This window comes from Pomacea canaliculata, linkage group LG14 (assembly GCF_003073045.1).
Source record: "Pomacea canaliculata isolate SZHN2017 linkage group LG14, ASM307304v1, whole genome shotgun sequence".
Classification (NCBI taxonomy): Eukaryota; Metazoa; Mollusca; class Gastropoda; order Architaenioglossa; family Ampullariidae; genus Pomacea; species Pomacea canaliculata.
In genome coordinates, this window is record NC_037603.1 from 16,517,178 (window position 1) to 16,535,932 (window position 18,755).

Genomic DNA, 18,755 nt, shown 5'->3' on the forward strand with positions numbered 1-18,755 from the left:
TTTCAAGATTTATCTTTTCTCCATCCATATCATCAGTAACTGGACAAATTGCAGGTATATAGTCAAAAAAAGAAGAGAAGATCTAGACTGTTTATATCAGCATTTTCTATCCAGCTTGTAGATTAGCTTCAGATTGAAGATGATTTTGTAATGCTGCCATGCTAATATGAAATCAAATGATTACCCCTTCTTTTTAAGTTCACCTTTGTTTTTTTTTCCCCTTTCTTTTTATAGCATTCCTCGGCACATCCTTTACCCTCTGGATGAACGCAACATCATGGAGGAAGTGTTGGATCTCTGTAGTGCTGGTGGGATAGCAGATATTTGGGAAAAAACCCACGAGTTTGAAGACTCTACAAAGACTGTTTTGTTACAGGCCCTCTTAGCACTGAGAGCAGCAAACTGATTTGTGGACATGTTCTCTGCCTACATATCATTGTGTCAGTATCCAGAATCATGTCGGAAAGTTATTCTGTTGAATCATTATTCAGTGGATTATACAAGTCACATCCATTGTGCATTGACAGTAGCTCAAGAAAATCTGAACTACATGGACTGCTAACAAGAAGCATTACCAAGTTTCTTGTTTGGATGACTTGTGTGCCCTCTAAGGTCATAATACTCTTGTCCTACTTATTTTCTTCTTGCTGCATTCCTGATCAGGAATCTGGCAACTGTATAGTTGATAAAATATCTTTAACAAACTGTGGCAGCTTTCCATATGTATACAAAAGCACTGAAATGTTGGGATAGTTATGCAATGAAAGCCTTATGTACAAATTATTGCATTGTTCGTATATTATTGGATTAGTATCCAGTATTCTCAAGATCTTCATTGTACAGGACTAATTACTGGCTAAATCCATAGCATCCTTAGGAAGTGATGTACATATTCTCACATTCCCACCCACCCCTATTCCCTCCAATATACATATGCCTTTTTTTGTCTTTCATTTGCTCATACATACACAGAACATGCACATGTATTCATTCTTCATTTTCATTTTCTTTCCACGCAAACACTATGCAAATCCATGCAGGCTTCATTTGGGCCATTCGTATGTTAGTCTTTTGTAGTTAACGTTTTACTTAATGGCAATGACTTCTAAGGGCTAGCCCAGTCATTTTTCTGCTTATTGATATGATCTGATGAAAAGTGCATTTGCTTTTATTACATATCACACTTGAGGGCAGAAAATGACTAAATGGTATACATTCCAACAATTAAATATCATTACAGTTGACCAAGAAACTTTTGTCATAAATTATTTTTAGTATTCATTGTGTGAAATAGGATTATACTGCAGCTTTAAATGGTAAATGCCTTTGCTTTTTAAAACATTTGACCTAATAAAAAGGCATTTATAAACTGCTTTACAAAATGTGAACTAGAGGGGAGAAAAACTGCCATTTAAATTACAAAGCCACACCATGCATTGGAAAGGTGATGGGAAATTTTGTCACAGACTTTTGCATTTGAAAATGTGGCTGATTGGGTCAAATTATTTCGTTTCATCTTATTTATTCCTTAGTAATAAGAAACCAATTTCAGATAAAAGCATGTGGCTAACTATTTTTGTCAAACTATAAGAAAAACACTTGGTATTGAAAAATCACTCCAGAAACTTAGAAGGATAAAATTACATGGGAGAAGTGTCATCTTAATAGCAAATACAAAGGAGTATTAACCTGTCACTGCTCCATGCCATGAAATGAGACATATTTTAACTGCATTTAAGAAAGGTTCCTGATATGAGACAACTGTATGATAAAATTATGTGGCCATGATATATGTCAAAATTCTTTGTTTCCAGATTCTACACAACTTTGCTCAAATAACATCATACAGAACTTGAGTAGATTCAGTTCATATTTGTTTTAAACAAAGTGTAATATGGAATAAGACTGCATTGAGGAGAATTTAAATGATTCTGTCAGTGACACAGGATTATTGATGCTTGCAGACCTGAGCAGGAAATTGAAAATTTGAATGGTTTTAGAAAAAGTAAGAGAGAGAATGTGTGCGTGCGCATGTGATCCATGTACAAGAAAGGGGGTGAACACATTGGTTGTGTGTTCATCTTCCAAAAACCAGCCATATCATTTGATCCATCAAAAATTTATTTGTGAGTTCAGTTAATAACTGCTGTTGTATACTAACAGTACATCTTCTAGTCCCTCAAAATTCAAATGTGTGAATGAGTAAGATCTCAGCTGGTGTTGGCTTTTAAACTATATGCATGTATATAATCTTTGTTGTGTAGTATTGGTCATCAGCAGAGCAGTAAAGTGTTTCTTGAACCTTTATCCATTTTTTATGGCTTATTTCTTTAACAATCTGTGCTCTTTAGTTAGTTACTGCCCGTTATGCCGGTCTGCACGTAGGGCAGCAACAAAGGTCCTCCACTTTTGTCTGTCCTGGGCTAGCTTCCCCACAGTGCCCCAGCTGTGGTTTAGGGTCTTCATTTCTTCGTGCCATTTGTTATAATAATTAAGTTGTGCCTTACATTACAATGAAATCTGTGGTTGTGTGATCTACTTTTTATAAATAATATGGTTGTGTAAATGAAAGAAGGGATGTAAAATATGATAGTTTTTTAAAAAAACCAGTTTAATAAGTTTTCCCATAGTAAGGTATTTTTGTCTTTTTGCACAAGTGTAGTACTTCATTACCCCATGTTTTTCTTTAGCTTCTGTTATTAAAATCCAGGAAGAATTATCCATTATCTTATTGCATTCTTTTTAAAAGTACATTGGTAAACACCCACAAGAAACTTACAAAGTAGTTCTTCTGAGAACTGGCTTTGTGTACATTCAAATTAACATTTCTATCACTTTGCTGAAACATTTATGTTCTAATGTTATGCATATTCATTGACTGTAAGTGTTGAAATCATTGACTTCGTCTAATTTTCATCAATTAATTATCATCCTTTCTTTTTACACTAACATCTTGACCTGAAGCTGATGTTCAGCACTTATAAATTGATAAGACTTTTCATCGTGGTCCCAAGTGTCTATTAAGTATCTTTCTTTCTATAATTGGTTTCAGTTATTTTACTTTTTGTTTTTGCAATATTTTGTACATTTTCAAGTCCACGTTGACTTTCATTCTTCTGTCCTGTTATTGATATTTCTGTGGTTTGCCCTGTTCTGCCCAGTGTACTACTACTGACTTTTTTATACTGCATATGTAAAAAAAAAAAAATTTAAAAAGAGATTTTACATATTTAATTGGGAGATAAATAATCTTTTGCAATGATAGCCAAAAATATTTGAATTCATTTTTATTGAATTTAAATGTTGTTATTAATTTATGCAAATAAAATCTTTTTTTTTTTAATGTCGCTATTGTTGTTTGCAATATTTGAAGATTGTGGGAAAGTGTGTAACAAAAATGATGTTCTTTTCTATTTAGGCCTATGTGTATCCCATCTTTTCCATGTCTGCTTGAGGGTGCCAGGTATTCTCTTGTTCTATTGCCTTGAGGGTTACAGATGAGGGCCTGTCTTGCAGTTTTCATGGAGTGTGGCCAATCCAGTCCCAGCGCCATTTGCATATTTCTACTTCCATGGGATGTTGGCTCATCTTTTCCCAGGGATCTTCATTACTAATGGTGTTTGGCTAGTATATCTGTGCTACTTTTTGCGTTGTTTACTTTCCCTTTGTCTGATGTCAGCTTTCACCATGCTATGTCAGATGAGGTTTATTGATGATAAACAGCTTTATATCAGTTGAGCTTGCTGGGCTGATGACAGAGACACAGGAATGCATAGCCGACATATTGCCTAAAAACTCTCCACTAAGTTTCTGGCACTGGTCCTCAATATCTTTCCAAACTCAGTCCCAACTACATTCCCTCACAAATGCTCTGTCCATCTTCTGATATCAGGCTTCAAGTCCTACTAAGACAAAGACATTGACAGAGGTCTTTTTCCTATCAAGCAACATCTACTTGGAACAGACACCCATCAGCCTTCATCATACTGATTCTTTAAGTTCAAACATTCAATCAATGATTTCACCCTTCCATGTCCTGACAGTGCACTGGCATAAAGTGTATTTACTCTGTGGGTGTCTGTTGTACAAGTACATGTGCATGTGGAGGTTAGTATGTAAGTTTACTAGAATTGGCCAGTTTGTAGTTTTTCTTATTTGTGAAGCACTCGTAGCAAATTTTTTTGGAAAAGAACTATTTTAAAAAAATTATTATAATTATTATTACTTCACACAAATGTATTAACGAAGGTCTGCAGTATTTTTTAGTTGTCTGTGACCTGTACAGAAGAACTCATTTAAATAACACTGGTGGTGTTAACTGCTGGCTCTCTGTTCAAAAAGATGTTGAGAAATAGAAGCCTTCTCACATATTTCGGCAGTATCGTTGGCAACGAAATAAACTAACCGAGTTATTTCTTCATCAGTAGACGCAGTACTCACCATTAGCATGTTGTGTGCTAGACTGTTTACGAATACTAATAATTGTTTATTTGTCAGGCCTTTAGGTCCACTTAAAAGAACAACATATTACAAGAAAAGTATGGGATGAATGTTTAAACATAAAATAAGATCTCTTTTTTCTGTGGCTAAATATATAAAGTTAGGTAGATTACATATTTTCTTTTGACATCAGCACCAGTAGTTGAAAGATATTAAACAGTTTTATTCCAAGTAGTCTAAGGCACATCTATCTACGCTGGCTATCCTTAGACACTCGGAGCACGGACTGGGAGTTACTTCCCTTAAAGGAAACAAGACAAAGAGCGATAACCGCATCTGGTTCAAGAAACCTAGGATAGTTGGGTTTGTCGACAACCAACATAATTTCTCAGAATGTTATCTCTTAGGGGATCGTTATGTGGCTTTAATAAAAAATTTGAACGTTTCCTCCTCAAGGTATGATTATTTTGATATGTAACATATATATATATACATTTTCTAGCTGATGAATGTTCGTTCCCCGAAATGACATTCTGCCGAGAGTGACATTGAAGCGCACGCTGCAGCAGTGCCTTATATTTTATAAGGGTATACTGTTTAAACTATCCCTTGCCTTGACTATCCTATATTTTGGATATAAGAATATGTTTGGTCTATCTGGTGTTGTAGAAAGTATCTACGATTTCTACTGTAAGAAATAAACTCGAATTACAAACGGACGATCGCACATTTTTTCACCTTTGTCAATGGTCATAGGTCACTTCTCCCAAGACCATTTCGCCCCTACCTAAAGAGCCATACGTTGTTTGAACTATAGATACGCAAGCTCAGCTGCCTATTTTAAACAGAGCCATACGAACGAGTTTAGTCACAATTGTACTTAAGAAAAATGGCCGCTTTGCCACCTGATTTTTCTCTTTAGACTATCTTTTAAATTTTATCATCATTTTATTGTTATCTTGTAGTTATGACTTTTTTCTTTTGATTATTATTATTATATGCAAAGACTTCGCTGATCAGGTAGACATTTAGCTCAAAGAACACACTACAGTAGTGTACCGACACCACTGTCGTCAGTTGTGAAACCTATTTGCAAAATAGCAAATAAGCAAAAAAAAAAAAAGGCAAAATTCAAGAATAAAATGATGAAAAAATCTATAGATAGTCTAAAAAGAAAAATCACTATGGCTAAGCGGCTGTTTTGGCGTCTGAGCTTGTGTATCTATAGTTCGAACAATGTGTGGTTGTTTTGGTAATATTTGATGTTAATATTTACTTTTTTCATCGGTGATAGATTGCCTTTTGGACTTGGGACAATTTGACTTTTCTGTCTTGGGACAAAATGGATCTATGTGGGACAAATTGACTTTTGGTGTGGGGAGAAATGACCGCCCTCCCCCCATGTCCGTACAAGAGTAAGCATCGTCTGCTACGCCAACATGGCGCAGTCGTGTCCACTCAGCTGTTTTCATGCGCGTAGGTGAATGCGAGAGGAATGGGGGCGTCCATCCTGTATTAGTCAATGTTTGTATGTGAGGGAGAGACCGTGCACACCGAAACGTTGAAACGATTGTTCAAGACATAGCGTAGGCCATCACCATATTGCGTATAAATGATGCTGATGAAGATGATGTGTCAGCTAGAAATGTGCCTTTAACAACAGAATATGTCAGACTTTCATGCAGTCCATAGGCAACACATGCATTTTTATGTCTGTTTCAGTGAAGTCAGGATTCAGTATTGAAATAATTTAAATAATTTATTAACTATCACAAGATGCTGCATTGACCTCACTTTATTCAAAGTAATATCAACCTTCTACTGGCCTTTGTCTCTTCCAACAGCTTGATATTTATGTATTGAGTACTAAGTGCATGCTGCTCCTATATGTGCATGATCATAATATTATAAATTGCACATTTATTATTATTGACATAATTATTTATTTGTATACTGAATAATTAATTTTTAAAATTTTGAGTGGGCTATGTATATATTTGTCAGTTACAATTGTGCTCAAAATAAATATTATATTTGAATTATGTGTACCAAAAGAAGAACTGCTGTCTAGCTGAGTAAAGATGTATTGGTGTGCTTGGCTGTATTTTATCAACATGAAAAACAATGCAGATGATGATATAAGCTGTAGTATTGATGGAGATGCAAAAGGTCAACTGTTATGGCTTGATGTCAGCCACATATACACGGCCATTAAAACCCTTTGAATCACTTCATATAGTCAGTTTAGGGTCTTAGTCAATATGAGCACCAGTACACCATTATCAGCAGAATTCCACAGTAGATTGTAGAATTTATGTCTGGACATCCCCATCTTGTTTAACTTAGTCATGCTCAAATCTGATCAAGCAATTCTTAAATTCCAGTGAAACATTTGGCACTCAAGGCTTAAATTTATTTAAATATTTTAAGAAAATATTTCAAGTACACTGATACTAAATACAATGCTGACAGTTGGCTTAATAGTTACAAGTTTCACATGTATAGTGTTTTAATATATTCATTTCAGAACAAGATTTATGCTGTACAGACAAACTTCTATTCAGCCAGGAAAACTGGGGTAAGTGCTTGAAAATTAATAGTGAATATTTTCTTGAATTTTTTAATATATATATTTTTTTTAATATAGTTTTTGATACAAAATTTTAATTTATTCATTCTTTTACGCATTCTGAAACTGTCACATCTGCTTAAGTGTTTGTTTTTTTTTTAAATCTGTTGTTGCAGGAAGTGATAGAGGATGTCCATAGAATAAGAAATATTGGAATCTCAGCACACATTGACTCTGGCAAGACAACCTTGACAGAAAGACTACTGTTCTACACTGGCAGGCTAGCTGAAATGCATGAGGTAGTATTTTCACTCTAGTAATCAGACCAAAAGTGATGAAGTAGCTCAATGTCAAAAAGGTAATAGTACAGAGTAACATAGCCTAGTGGCCATTGGGGGGGGGGGTGAATGTCAGTGGCTTACTGTGTCTTGGGCACAGCCTGTAGAAGATGCAGCCCAATCCTTCCCTTCTAGAACTTTTACCAGCCCCCCCAGGTACCCATTCTGCTAGACAGTTACCTAGTTGTTGGGTGCGTGGGATAATTTTCTATCTTAAATCCTGTGAGCTCTTGCCCCGCAATAGAACACATTTAACAATTGGTAGGCTAGGCAACAGGCCTGAGGTAGGCCAGAAAATGTGATGAAGAAGGAGTCTTAAACACAGTAATAGTCATCTTTTATGGTAGAAGGTGGCCACACCTGAAAGTGAAATGAGGTATTTGTGTGGCATGGTTAATGAGCTTATTTTGTTTAGTTTGTTGCCATGTTTGATCTGTTCTAATTCTGAAACATTCCATTACAGTTATCATTTTTTCAAAACCTTGAAGTAGTGGTTAGTGAATTACGAACTCATTATTCATTATCAGAAGTTATAAGGAATGTACATGTATATAAGGCATATATAGTGAATATTTTTTTTTAGAAATGACCCTTTGATGCAGGTTCGTGGTAAAGACCAGGTGGGAGCAAAAATGGACTTCATGGAGCTAGAGAGGCAGCGGGGCATCACCATTCAGTCAGCTGCCACATACATTATGTGGAAAGACATCAACATAAATATCATTGATACACCAGGTGAGACTGAATGGTAATCTGAACACATCTCAGTCTAGGGATCTGACACTCCAAGTAAAGTGCCACCTTTGTTTTCAAGATTTGAGATTTACAATAAACAGTGTTTTGTTACTGATTTGTCTACATGACTTTTGTCTCATTTTAGGCTCTTGTCACTCTTAAATCTATAAACTTTACCAGCTACTAGTTTTAAGAAATACATAAGAATAGTAGTCAGGTCAAAGGCCTGAAAAACAAGTTTAGAAGATGCAGCCCAATCCTTCCCTTCTAGAACCTTCACCAGCCCAGTCAGATTAGTCTGAGGGGCATATTTCACAGAGCTTCCTTGAGATACATCATGTCAATCATTGCACACTGATCTGTACTCCACGCAAAGCTTGCTGTGATAGCTCGACATTGTGAAGCAGCTGGAGGAAGGCCAAAAAAGTTTGAAGTCGATACTGTTGATACTCAGATCTCAAACCTAAGTAATGGCAAGATGGCACAAGATGACAGTTGAATTTAATAAAATGGCACAGGAAAAGATGAAAAGTGGCACAGACGCAGAAATCCATCCAGGAAGGTAGCAAATATTGTAACAGATGCATTGATGAGCATGGGACACAAAACTTCACACAGATCAACGGAGAAATATGAAAAATGACGGAGAGCAGTCACACTCGAGCCAGTTATGTGAAAGGACATCACTCTCCTTTATTTCTTAATTGTGGGAGATTTATATGTCCCCTGTATGAGTTACCACAGGACAGAAAGCAGTATCCTCCAATGAACCAAACCTTGTCATGAAAATATGTATACAGACAGTCAAAATCTCATTTTGCACTTAACAATCCATTAAATACAGCACTAAAAAGACTTTAATAAAGAGCAAAACATGCTTCAAAAGAAATCTAATAAAGTTTTCATTATTATTTGCAAGCTATATACATAAGGTGCATTATTTTTTCCCCATAGGTCATGTTGACTTCACAGTGGAAGTGGAAAGGGCATTGAGGGTGTTGGATGGTGCAGTGTTGGTGCTGTGTGCTGTTGGTGGTGTACAAAGTCAGACATTTACTGTCAATCGGCAAATGAAACGTTATAGTGTGCCCTGTATTGCCTTCATAAACAAACTGGATCGTCAAGGCTCAAACCCTTATCGTGTGCTTAGCCAGCTTAGGTAAGGAACTATATTTGCCTGAAAACATTTTAAAATATTAAATGAGTTTTGGCTGTTTGTCAGAAAAGCCATTGTGTTGTATTGCATGTTTGTTCTTGTGATGGGGAAAAATCAGCCACAAACTAGGGCTTTCTAGGGTGTCTAAAGCAGTGGTATATCTTGGTGACTGTTTACTCTTTTGATTGTTGAAAATAAGTATTTAGAATATGTGCACAATAACAATATTCTTAGGTTTATTTCATTGATCAACATAGTGATGGAATGGGAGATATTAAAAATATAAGCAGATATATAAAAAAAGGTTTATAAGTTCACAGTTGCAATATACACGTATAAAGTTTAACAAGTTAAGTGAGGCATATTTGCTCTGCAATCAGCCTAAAACGAAAAGAAAACCCCACTTACAAGAGACAGTAATTTATTGGGTGAAAGAATTGCTGTAGCCACAAAATTACTCATGGTTGGGTCGTATGATAAGTATCAAAGGAAGAAAATTTACATGAATTTCATTTTCATGTTCAAAGATGTGTCATCTGGTTTTTTTGCTTTTCCCTTTAGGTCAAAACTGGGTCATAATGCTGCATTCTTGCAGTTGCCCATCGGACTGGAGGCAGACCATTCTGGTATTGTTGATCTTGTACATGAAAAGGCCTTGTACTTTCAGGAGCCTCTGGGGTAGGTCAATACATGGCATGTAGAAGTGAGCCTTAAGTGAAAAATCATATTAACCTGCCACAGGTCTAGCACTATTCAGCTACATGTGGCCAGATTCTCACTAGCAGCTACATGGAGGCTCATTGTAACAAATACACTCAGGTTCACTGTAGCAGCAACACTCACTGAGGTTCATCTTAGGCATGTGAAACTGTTTAGGCTGGACTTGGCTAAACCAAATAAAGTTAATAAAGTCTTTTAGACATGGTAGGTAATAATGCTGGTTAGATCTGTCAAGAAGAGAACTTGGTTCAGGTTGTCAAGGCAGAATGTAGATGGTTTTCTGGGGAGAAGCAAAATGGAAATGCCTGTTGAATAGCAGAAATTATTCTTCAGATTTTTTTAATGCTTTTTTTTTTCTTTTTAAGCATGAAGGTGATTGAAGATGAGATCCCAGTCAAACTGAGGGCTGAGGCTAAAGAACGTCGACAGGAAATGATAGGTGTGTCAAGGATACCTTTTGTTCTTGAATACTTCAGTGAATGTGTTATGGTATGACAACAACTAAAACCCGCAAATCACAGATGTTTTACAACCTTTTGCATAAAATTGCCAGTTCTGTAACCAGATGCATATTTTTTTCTTTCATTTGGGTCTCACAGAGAATATTGCCAATGTTGATGACCACCTGGGGGAAGTCTTCTTGGAGGAGCGACAGCCAACAGTGGATGAAATTAAGGCAATTAGAATGAAACTTAATAGTTTTCATAAAATCATGCTTTAAACACGTAAAAAATAATATAAATGCATGACATCATAAGGTACTTTTTCTGTACGTGCAAAGTTGCTGATATTGTTTTTGTCTTCTTCAAAGAATTTAGGAATATTTCAGTTATAAATAGTATTAGACAAAAGGCAATAAGGCAATTTTCAAAAGTTTGATTATCATCCACCTCTTGGGATAACTTCCTTGGAAACATTAGCCATACTCTGTTATGCTCATGGCCAGGTTATGTACATCTACTGAAGGGAGGGTTAAGGTCTTGAAACAGATCTTGAATTGCTTAAGAAATCATATTTAAGGATCTTCTTTCATTGGAGGAGTCAAGCTTTATGCTGTCACGGGTCTTCTGTTCATCCAGGCAGCAATAAGACGTTCCTGCATAAGGAGAACATTCACTCCTGTTTTGATGGGCACAGCACTGAAGAACAAGGGTGTACAGCCTCTTTTGGATGCTGTCCTTGACTACTTGCCAAACCCCTCTCAAGTCCAAAATTTATGCATTGATAATGACAGGTACAACCTAGTTTAGTGTGGGTGTCATTCTAGATAACTTCCTCAGTCCAGGACACAGCACATTGTCAGTCATAGAGTGTATTGCAGCACATTGTCAATCATTCATTAATAATTGTACTTTGAGTCTGTCACTGATTCAGCTGCACACCTGTCAGTTTCACTTTATTTGTCAAGTGGTTTATATGGCATGATAATACACAGCTGTCAGTTTTGCCTGTCCTGTGGTTTATAGAATGTGATGATTATAGCTGTGGTTCTAAACTGTGTATCTTTATTTACTAATATCTTTATAAACTTTTTACCAAAAAATGTTCAAGGCTGTTTGTGTGAAATCATTGTCTACAGTTGTTTTTTTTTCTGTGCAGCAAAACTGGGGAGAAAATGTTATTAAGTCCAGAAAGGACCTATGACAGCCCATTTGTTGGTTTAGCTTTCAAACTAGAGGTATGCATGGTCATGTTTTCTTTTTCTTTGCTTCATGTTTCATGGTTTGTTTCTCTGTATCTGACATGTTTTCATGTGTCAGACCTGTCCTTATTCTTCGTCTTTTATTGTCTTTTTCTGTCTCTGTTCTGCAATTTTCAGGGAGGAGCTGTACAAATCTGTACAGTTTTTGTTGTGACCTAGGGAAATGTTTGTTTTGCATAGTTCACCATATGATGCAACTCCTCTATGACCTTTCTGACTTTTTGGGCTTGCTTCATCTTCAAAGTAACTACACTGCTGCATGTTTTATTGGTGGGCTTGTCCTGTCTGCAATGTTAATGCCCTGTAAGTCAGACTGGTCTCTCCAGTCTGTTCATGTACATGTCCTAAGTGTGCCCTGTCAGTGAAGCTAGTCACTCCCATCTGTACATCCCCTGTTCGTGTCCATGTCCTGTGTGTGCCATATCACCGATTTCATACCCACGTCCTGTGTGTGCCCTTTCGCTCGGTTCATGACTATGCCTTGTCTGTTCCCTGCTTTACACAAGATGGTCTTGGTGCTGCTTCCTCAGTTTTCTTCTCTGGCTTCAGTGTCTGAAATGCATTGTCCCTGTCACATCCCACAGTGACCCCCTTTGAAGACCTTAAGACCCATCTTTTTCAGGATTACCTCCACTGGTTTCCTACTTTTTATCTGATCGTAATTGACTTAGTAGATGATTTTTCTCTTTATAAACAAATTATTAGTAATTTCCCTAGCTTTTAGAATTTTATTTCATGCTGGTGATGAAAAGTTGATATTGTATACACATTAATAGATTTTTTTTTCTTGTTGGTGATAAAGTACTTGCATATCTCAATAGATTATATTGTCAGCACCTAGAATATGATGCTTTTTTTATGCATATTTCTAGGCTGGACGATTTGGTCAGCTAACATACCTACGCATTTATCAAGGTGGTGTCAAAAAGGGTGACACAATTATAAATACAAGGACCCAGAGAAAGACTAAAGTTTCTCGACTTGTGCGAATGAATGCAGATGAAATGGAGGTTTGATGACTGTTGATCTTCATTTATTTTTCATTGAAGCTGCAATGTAGTGTACAAATGTTTTTTTTTCATTTGCTATGTACAGATGCACACTTGATTGCGTGAACTGACTGGGTAGAAAGTGTTTGGTTTTTTTAAATGCCATAAACTCTCCCAGCAGTTGGAGGTAGCTGTAAATAAATCTTCATTGTTATTACAATATTGTGCTTGACAGGGAAAGTCACTGAGCCTGTGATTGTTGATACCTCATAGGTCGAGCAATACAGTTATCAAGTTCTGTGCATTTTTATTGTCTTGGATGATATTGGAACTGTGAAACAGGCATTGAACATAAGATATAAGTTAATATAGCACACATAGCACCTTTATTGGTAGACTGCTTATTTTACTCTTAGGATATCAGTGAGGCTTTGGCTGGGGACATCTGTGCTTTGTTTGGAATTGACTGTGCTAGTGGAGACACTTTTGTTACCAAGGGAAACCTCAATCTCTCAATGGTAAGTTCATTATTCTTACTTGAACCTTACAGTTTTTGTGCCGAGTATAATTTGCATTTACTCTTTGAAATATTTCCTGGGGTAAGTTAACATATTTTTTGAAAGAACTGTTAATGACCAATGATACTAGAAGGTTATATTTGTGTATTGATATATATTTAAAGTTGCTTGCATGATCTGGGTGCTGAATATATGATTTAAACTATAATAACTAGACAATGACAGCCACAAAAGGGCAAAAATCTTGTGCCAGATTAATTTTGACCATAAGCAAAGACTTGTGCCAGGTTGTGTTAAATAGGACCATAAAAAAAAGGACAAATGGGATATATTTTATGAACTGCTTTCTGTGCAGGAGTCCATGTTTATTCCAGAGCCTGTCATCTCCATGTCTATCAAGCCTGTTAAAAATGCTGATTCAGACAACTTTTCCAAGGGCATTCTTCGCTTTACTAAGGAAGATCCAACATTTCGTGTGCACTGGGATGATGATTCCAAGCAGACAATTGCTTCTGGTATGGGTGAGCTTCACCTGGATGTCTATGCTCAGGTGAGATTGGGAATAGCATCATGAAACACTGCAATGGAAAGGTAATTGGAAATGATATTAAAATTGCCAAATTTTTAATCCTGAAATCGAGAAAAGATTTTTCTTCTCCTCATTGCATTTTTGATGCATAAAATCCTGCATTGATCTAGTTGCTTCAGCTTCATGAATGCCTTCTGTAGGATGTCAAAGTCGTGGTGTACCTTCTGTAGGCTATCCATGTTATCAGGAGCTGGTACAGTTGGCAGTAATTTACTTTGTGCACTTGTAACATGCAGCAGTATGGCCGAGATAGGTCGCACTCTCTGCGCTGACCAATAATGATAAAAAGAAGACAATGGAAGGTTACACACATTGAACAGATGCGGTGAATGTAGCCTTGCCATTACACGGAATCTTCGATAAGTCAATAAAGTTCTGCATACCAAAATATCTGAAAGTTATTATGACATTTGTATGGAAGCTCTTCTAGCAGTATTTGGTGCATTGGTCCAAATTTTGCAGATAGAAATATCGTTCCATTCACACAACTCTTGTGAGAGCAACACACTAGTGGTCATTGTAAGCTGAGCTTCCAGGAGATACCTGATGTGAGTCATTGTAGACTTGTCTGTATTGCATGAAAAGCTTTCTTTGATAGCTTGACATCTGAAGCAGCTGCAGGAAGGTAATCAGAGTTTTAAGTCAACACTGCCAATGTGTAGAAATAAAATCAGAGTAATGGCAAGATGGCTCGGATGTGACAGTAGAAAGGAAATGGCACAGGAAAAGACAAAGAGTGGTGCAGACACAGAAATCCACACAGGAACATAGAAAATATCGTAACAGATATACGGATGAACATTAGACACAAAACTTCACGCAGTTCAATCGACAAATATGAATATGAGGAAGAGCAGTCACCCTCTAATCAGTTAGGTGAAGGGACACATGTTCACTGGACTTGGATGCATATATGTTCACTGCACTATGACACATCTTCACTGGACTGGGACACATATTCGCTGGGCTGAGATGCATATGTGTTCACTTGACTGTAACTTTTTTTTTTCACAGCATCCTGGCCACAATAAAGGTGGTGGAGAACTCTCATAGTTTTTTTGTTTATTTTTCAATGTATAGCGTTTGGAACGAGAGTACAGTGCCAAATGTGAACTAGGCAAACCTAAGGTGGCGTTTCGTGAAAGTTTGATTGGACAATGCAAGTAAGTGTAATAAGTTTTCTTAATTTTGTTGTCACTTGTGTTTAAAATTGTGTTGAGTCTTTTGTCTTACAATGGAACCCTGAAGAAAGGGAATTAATCTATTACAGTGACAGTAAAGATCAGTCTTTGTTGTGCTTGTGTGGAGAATGAAGACTTTTGTTCTTTAGGGGGAAAGAATCTTTTGTTTAGAAAAATTTCTCTTCTCGTTTCAATTTATGCACATTGTCTGTCAATGTCTGTGTCTGGTCAGCATGACTGAATGTAGTTGTATGAGATCTGCTCTTGATCTTATAATAATAGCTGGCCTCTGATAAAGCCTGTGATTGATTCAGATTTGACTATCTACATAAGAAGCAGACAGGGGGACAAGGCCAGTATGGACGAGTTATTGGCTACATGGAGGTTTGTATGCTTGCATTTTTTCTGTTTTGTTTCATAAAAACTAACCAAGGCATATCAAAATATATCTTATTTTTGAACTTCTTCTTTGTTACTTTCTTTTTGGCAGGGTTTACCACCAGAAGAGAACACCAGCATTTTGTTTAGTGATGAAACCTCAGGAACCAACATTCCTAAACAGTTTATTCCAGCCATTGAGAAGGCAAGTCATTTGTTTTTTAAGCTATTCTTACAGAATTTTCAGCTGTATTGATGCAGACCAATATTTATGATGCCTTACAGTGTCACAGAGAATTTATGTTACAGGGCTTTCGTAAGGCATGTGAGACGGGTCATCTTTCTGGTCATAAAGTTGCTGGGGTCAGATTTGTTCTTGAAGATGGTAAGTTTGCCTTTATTTTTGTCTTTTTCAGTTTATAATTTTTTTTTAATGATGTGGGGCTTTTTTAATTGGCGATATCTGTATTGGTCCATGCTGTTGAAAAACTTATATCAGATGTCTGTTACTGGTCACCTGATTATCCATTAATTTATGCTGTTTCTTTGTTTTTAAACTGGATTGATCTCAGTGTCAGTAATAATTTTGTAAACATTGCAACAAATTCCTTGAAACCAGAACTATAATGCAGGGCAGGTCTTTTCTCATATTCTGGTAAGTTTTTCCCCCCTTGGAATGGGCTCAGTCTTAAAAATTGGAATCTTGGTAAGTTTTTTGGTCAGCGCACAAAAATTGTTTTGTGAAATGCTGTAGTCATTCCCTTCTGAAATGTATGTTTTGTTCCATCTGTCATTATAGCTGGTAAAATCAGGATGAGGTTACTCAATGATATTGTAATTTCCCAAATATGTGTCTCAGGTGCATCTCATGCCGTGGACTCCAGTGAACTGGCCTTCATTACTGCTGCAGAATTTGCTGTTCGCCAAGGTTACAAAGCTGTCTGAATGGCTTACATACAGTATAGTTTGAAGATTGTCACAGACCCCAGCCCCACAGAAATCCCACTGAAATTAATACATTTCTTGCCTATAGCACACGAAAAACAAAATACACTTCTGTTAATGTAAATATTTTTAGATTTCCTGCTGTGGTGTTTCTTGCCTTGTCTTCAGAGAGTGATGGCCTTGTATGTTTTGTGAGCCTGTTTGTGTCTGATGGCAAGACATAGAGGTAATGGTGGTTTAGAGTGCCCTCCCATCAATTTCTATTTCTTCCCAAGTTGTTAAAAGGGTTTCAGGGTCTAATGCTCCTTCAGACTAACAGCATAATGACAGAAATAGGTAAAGTTAGGGAAATTAGAGCATTTTTGAAAATGAGAACTATCCAATAAATTGAGTCACATGACTTCAGATAGCAGATGATTTGTGATGGCTAATGCAGCTGGATTTGTTATTCTTAATGTTTAACAAAAGTTGAAAGAAGTTCACATTTTCAGGTATCCATGCAAACCATTTTCTCAAGACTTTTTTTTTTTTGGAGGGGAGCTAGTATTCTTGTGTGTGCATGAGAGAGAGGGAGACTTAATCAAAAGTATGCAAACCTCTTGTGTGTCCTATCATGAGACCTGGATAGAATGGAATTTGTACAAATTAGAAGACTTTAAATAGAGCATTTACCTATTTGTGCTAGTTATGAATCTTAATCTAGAAATATGTATACTTTATACTCTATTATTGAATTCATTCATAAGTCTCTTGAATGTAGGTTGACTTTTTTGGTTTTATTTTTGTTGCCCAGTGTTTGAAACTGGTCAGTGGAACATTCTGGAGCCAGTAATGATTGTAGAGGTGAATGCACCCCAGGAATACCAAGGCGGTGTGATGGCAGGTCTGATAAAACGCCATGCTGTCGTCACTGGCACAGATTCCAATGAGGGATACTTCACCCTGTACTGTGAGGTAATGAAAGGATAAATCTTTAAACCACTCACCTTTCTGTCCCTCTCTTTCTTCTTTCTACCACAGACATCAAGATGTTCCTGGACGTTAACTTATAGTTATAGACTTTATAGACCGTTGTTAGGAAAGTACATGAAAGTGCTAAGATTGCAGAAGAAGGCAGTGTTATGAAGGCTAGTTTTTTTGTTTGTTTGTTGTTGTTTTTTTATTTCTATCAATAGACTTGATGTAACTGTGGATATCACTTAAGGAATCATTTTTCTGCAGCTGCCTTTTTAGGCATTGTTTAGTCAGTTCTTTCCTAGCAGTAATTTAGAATTTTCTAGATCTAGTCACTTTGAAAAATAGCATCAGTGATCAGAAGTTTCATGTTGATCCTCATTTGCAAAAAAGCACTTGAACTTTATGTATATATGCAACACTTATATGAGTGTTTAGATTCCGTAAGGATCATCCCACATGTATTTTTGACATATTAACTGAATTTTTCATAAGATTTGTGGTGCTAGGAGCCAGTTTGATAGCCTACATCTTGACCATTTTTTGGGATCTCATTTACCTTTCTGAATATCTGTGAAAAAAAGCAAGCTTGAAGCAAATTCAGTTAAGAATTTATTTATTTAGACAAACACAAACTACTATTGTACCTTACATGTTTTGTTTCTTTCTACAATTTTTTTTTTTTTTTTTGAAAATGATAAAAACTCATGAAAGGCCTGTGCTAAAGGGGCATAACTCTGGCGAGTTAAACAAAGTCATGTGTGGGCACGCACACACAAGAACATGCATACATCATGCTTAGGTATCTGCAAACATTTATGCGTATGCTTCTGATTTGTATTCATTCTTCCTTGCAGGCACCTCTTAATGAGATGTTTGGCTATGCTACTGAGCTGCGATCACTCACACAAGGGAAAGGAGAGTTCACCATGGAGTACAGTCGCTATTGCCCCGCCTTGCCAACGACACAAGACGAGCTAATCAGTCAGCATGAAGAAGAAAGTAAAACCTCTTCAGATAAGAAGAAAAACCGAAATCGATAAACACAAATTATTTAGCTAGTTGTGTAAATGCTGCAAAATGCTGGTCACTTCAGTGTGTGTGGTAGTATGGAGATGTTATTGGCAAACTGTCTGCTGACTGTGAAGAGTGAGCAAAAGTCCAGCTCCTTTTGTGATGCAGATTTACCATGGCTGGGATTGCAACATTTCATTTCATCTGGTAAACATGGCTTGATTCTTGACAGATTAATGATCTTAACAAGATGGTGTGTGACAGTCATAGCTGTTCTCATCCGTCAGGATTCAGTTTAGCAGGAATTCATGGGAGTCACAAAACAACTTCCCAAGGAGTGAACTTTGAAATCTGTGATAAGTTTTCTTTGGGATCTACATAACATTTGCTAATGAAAGTTTCTAACTGTGAATGTGCAAGTTTGCATGTATGCTTTCTTATTGTATTGATGAATCATAAAAATTAAAAATGTTTATTTGTGGCTGATCAGGTGTGATTCTGGTCAAATAAATGTTTAAAGACGTGAA

At 36.6% G+C, this 18,755-nt stretch overlaps 2 protein-coding genes across 2 annotated transcripts in view; both read left to right on the forward strand.

The window, feature by feature from the left end:
- The window catches only part of LOC112555054 (N-acetylated-alpha-linked acidic dipeptidase-like protein), a 28,942-nt gene extending 25,595 nt beyond the window's left edge, over positions 1–3,347 (forward strand). The window contains exon 13 of the mRNA XM_025223207.1: positions 235–3,347. Coding sequence (XP_025078992.1) covers positions 235–406 — 172 coding nt within the window. The 3' untranslated portion in view covers positions 407–3,347. The remainder of the gene's footprint in view (positions 1–234) is intronic.
- Positions 3,348–4,757: 1,410 nt separating this feature from the next.
- On the forward strand, positions 4,758–18,714 carry LOC112554764 (elongation factor G, mitochondrial-like). The gene is made up of 20 exons (XM_025222768.1): positions 4,758–4,896; positions 6,968–7,018; positions 7,186–7,308; positions 7,950–8,082; positions 9,037–9,241; positions 9,800–9,916; positions 10,324–10,397; positions 10,558–10,634; positions 11,038–11,192; positions 11,558–11,636; positions 12,533–12,670; positions 13,066–13,167; positions 13,523–13,717; positions 14,837–14,919; positions 15,252–15,321; positions 15,428–15,520; positions 15,625–15,700; positions 16,175–16,243; positions 17,054–17,214; positions 18,072–18,714. Exons 1-20 carry the CDS (start codon positions 4,834–4,836, stop codon positions 18,255–18,257), a joined length of 2,250 nt encoding a protein of 749 aa, XP_025078553.1. The 5' UTR covers positions 4,758–4,833; the 3' UTR covers positions 18,258–18,714.
- Positions 18,715–18,755: the final 41 nt, after the last annotated feature.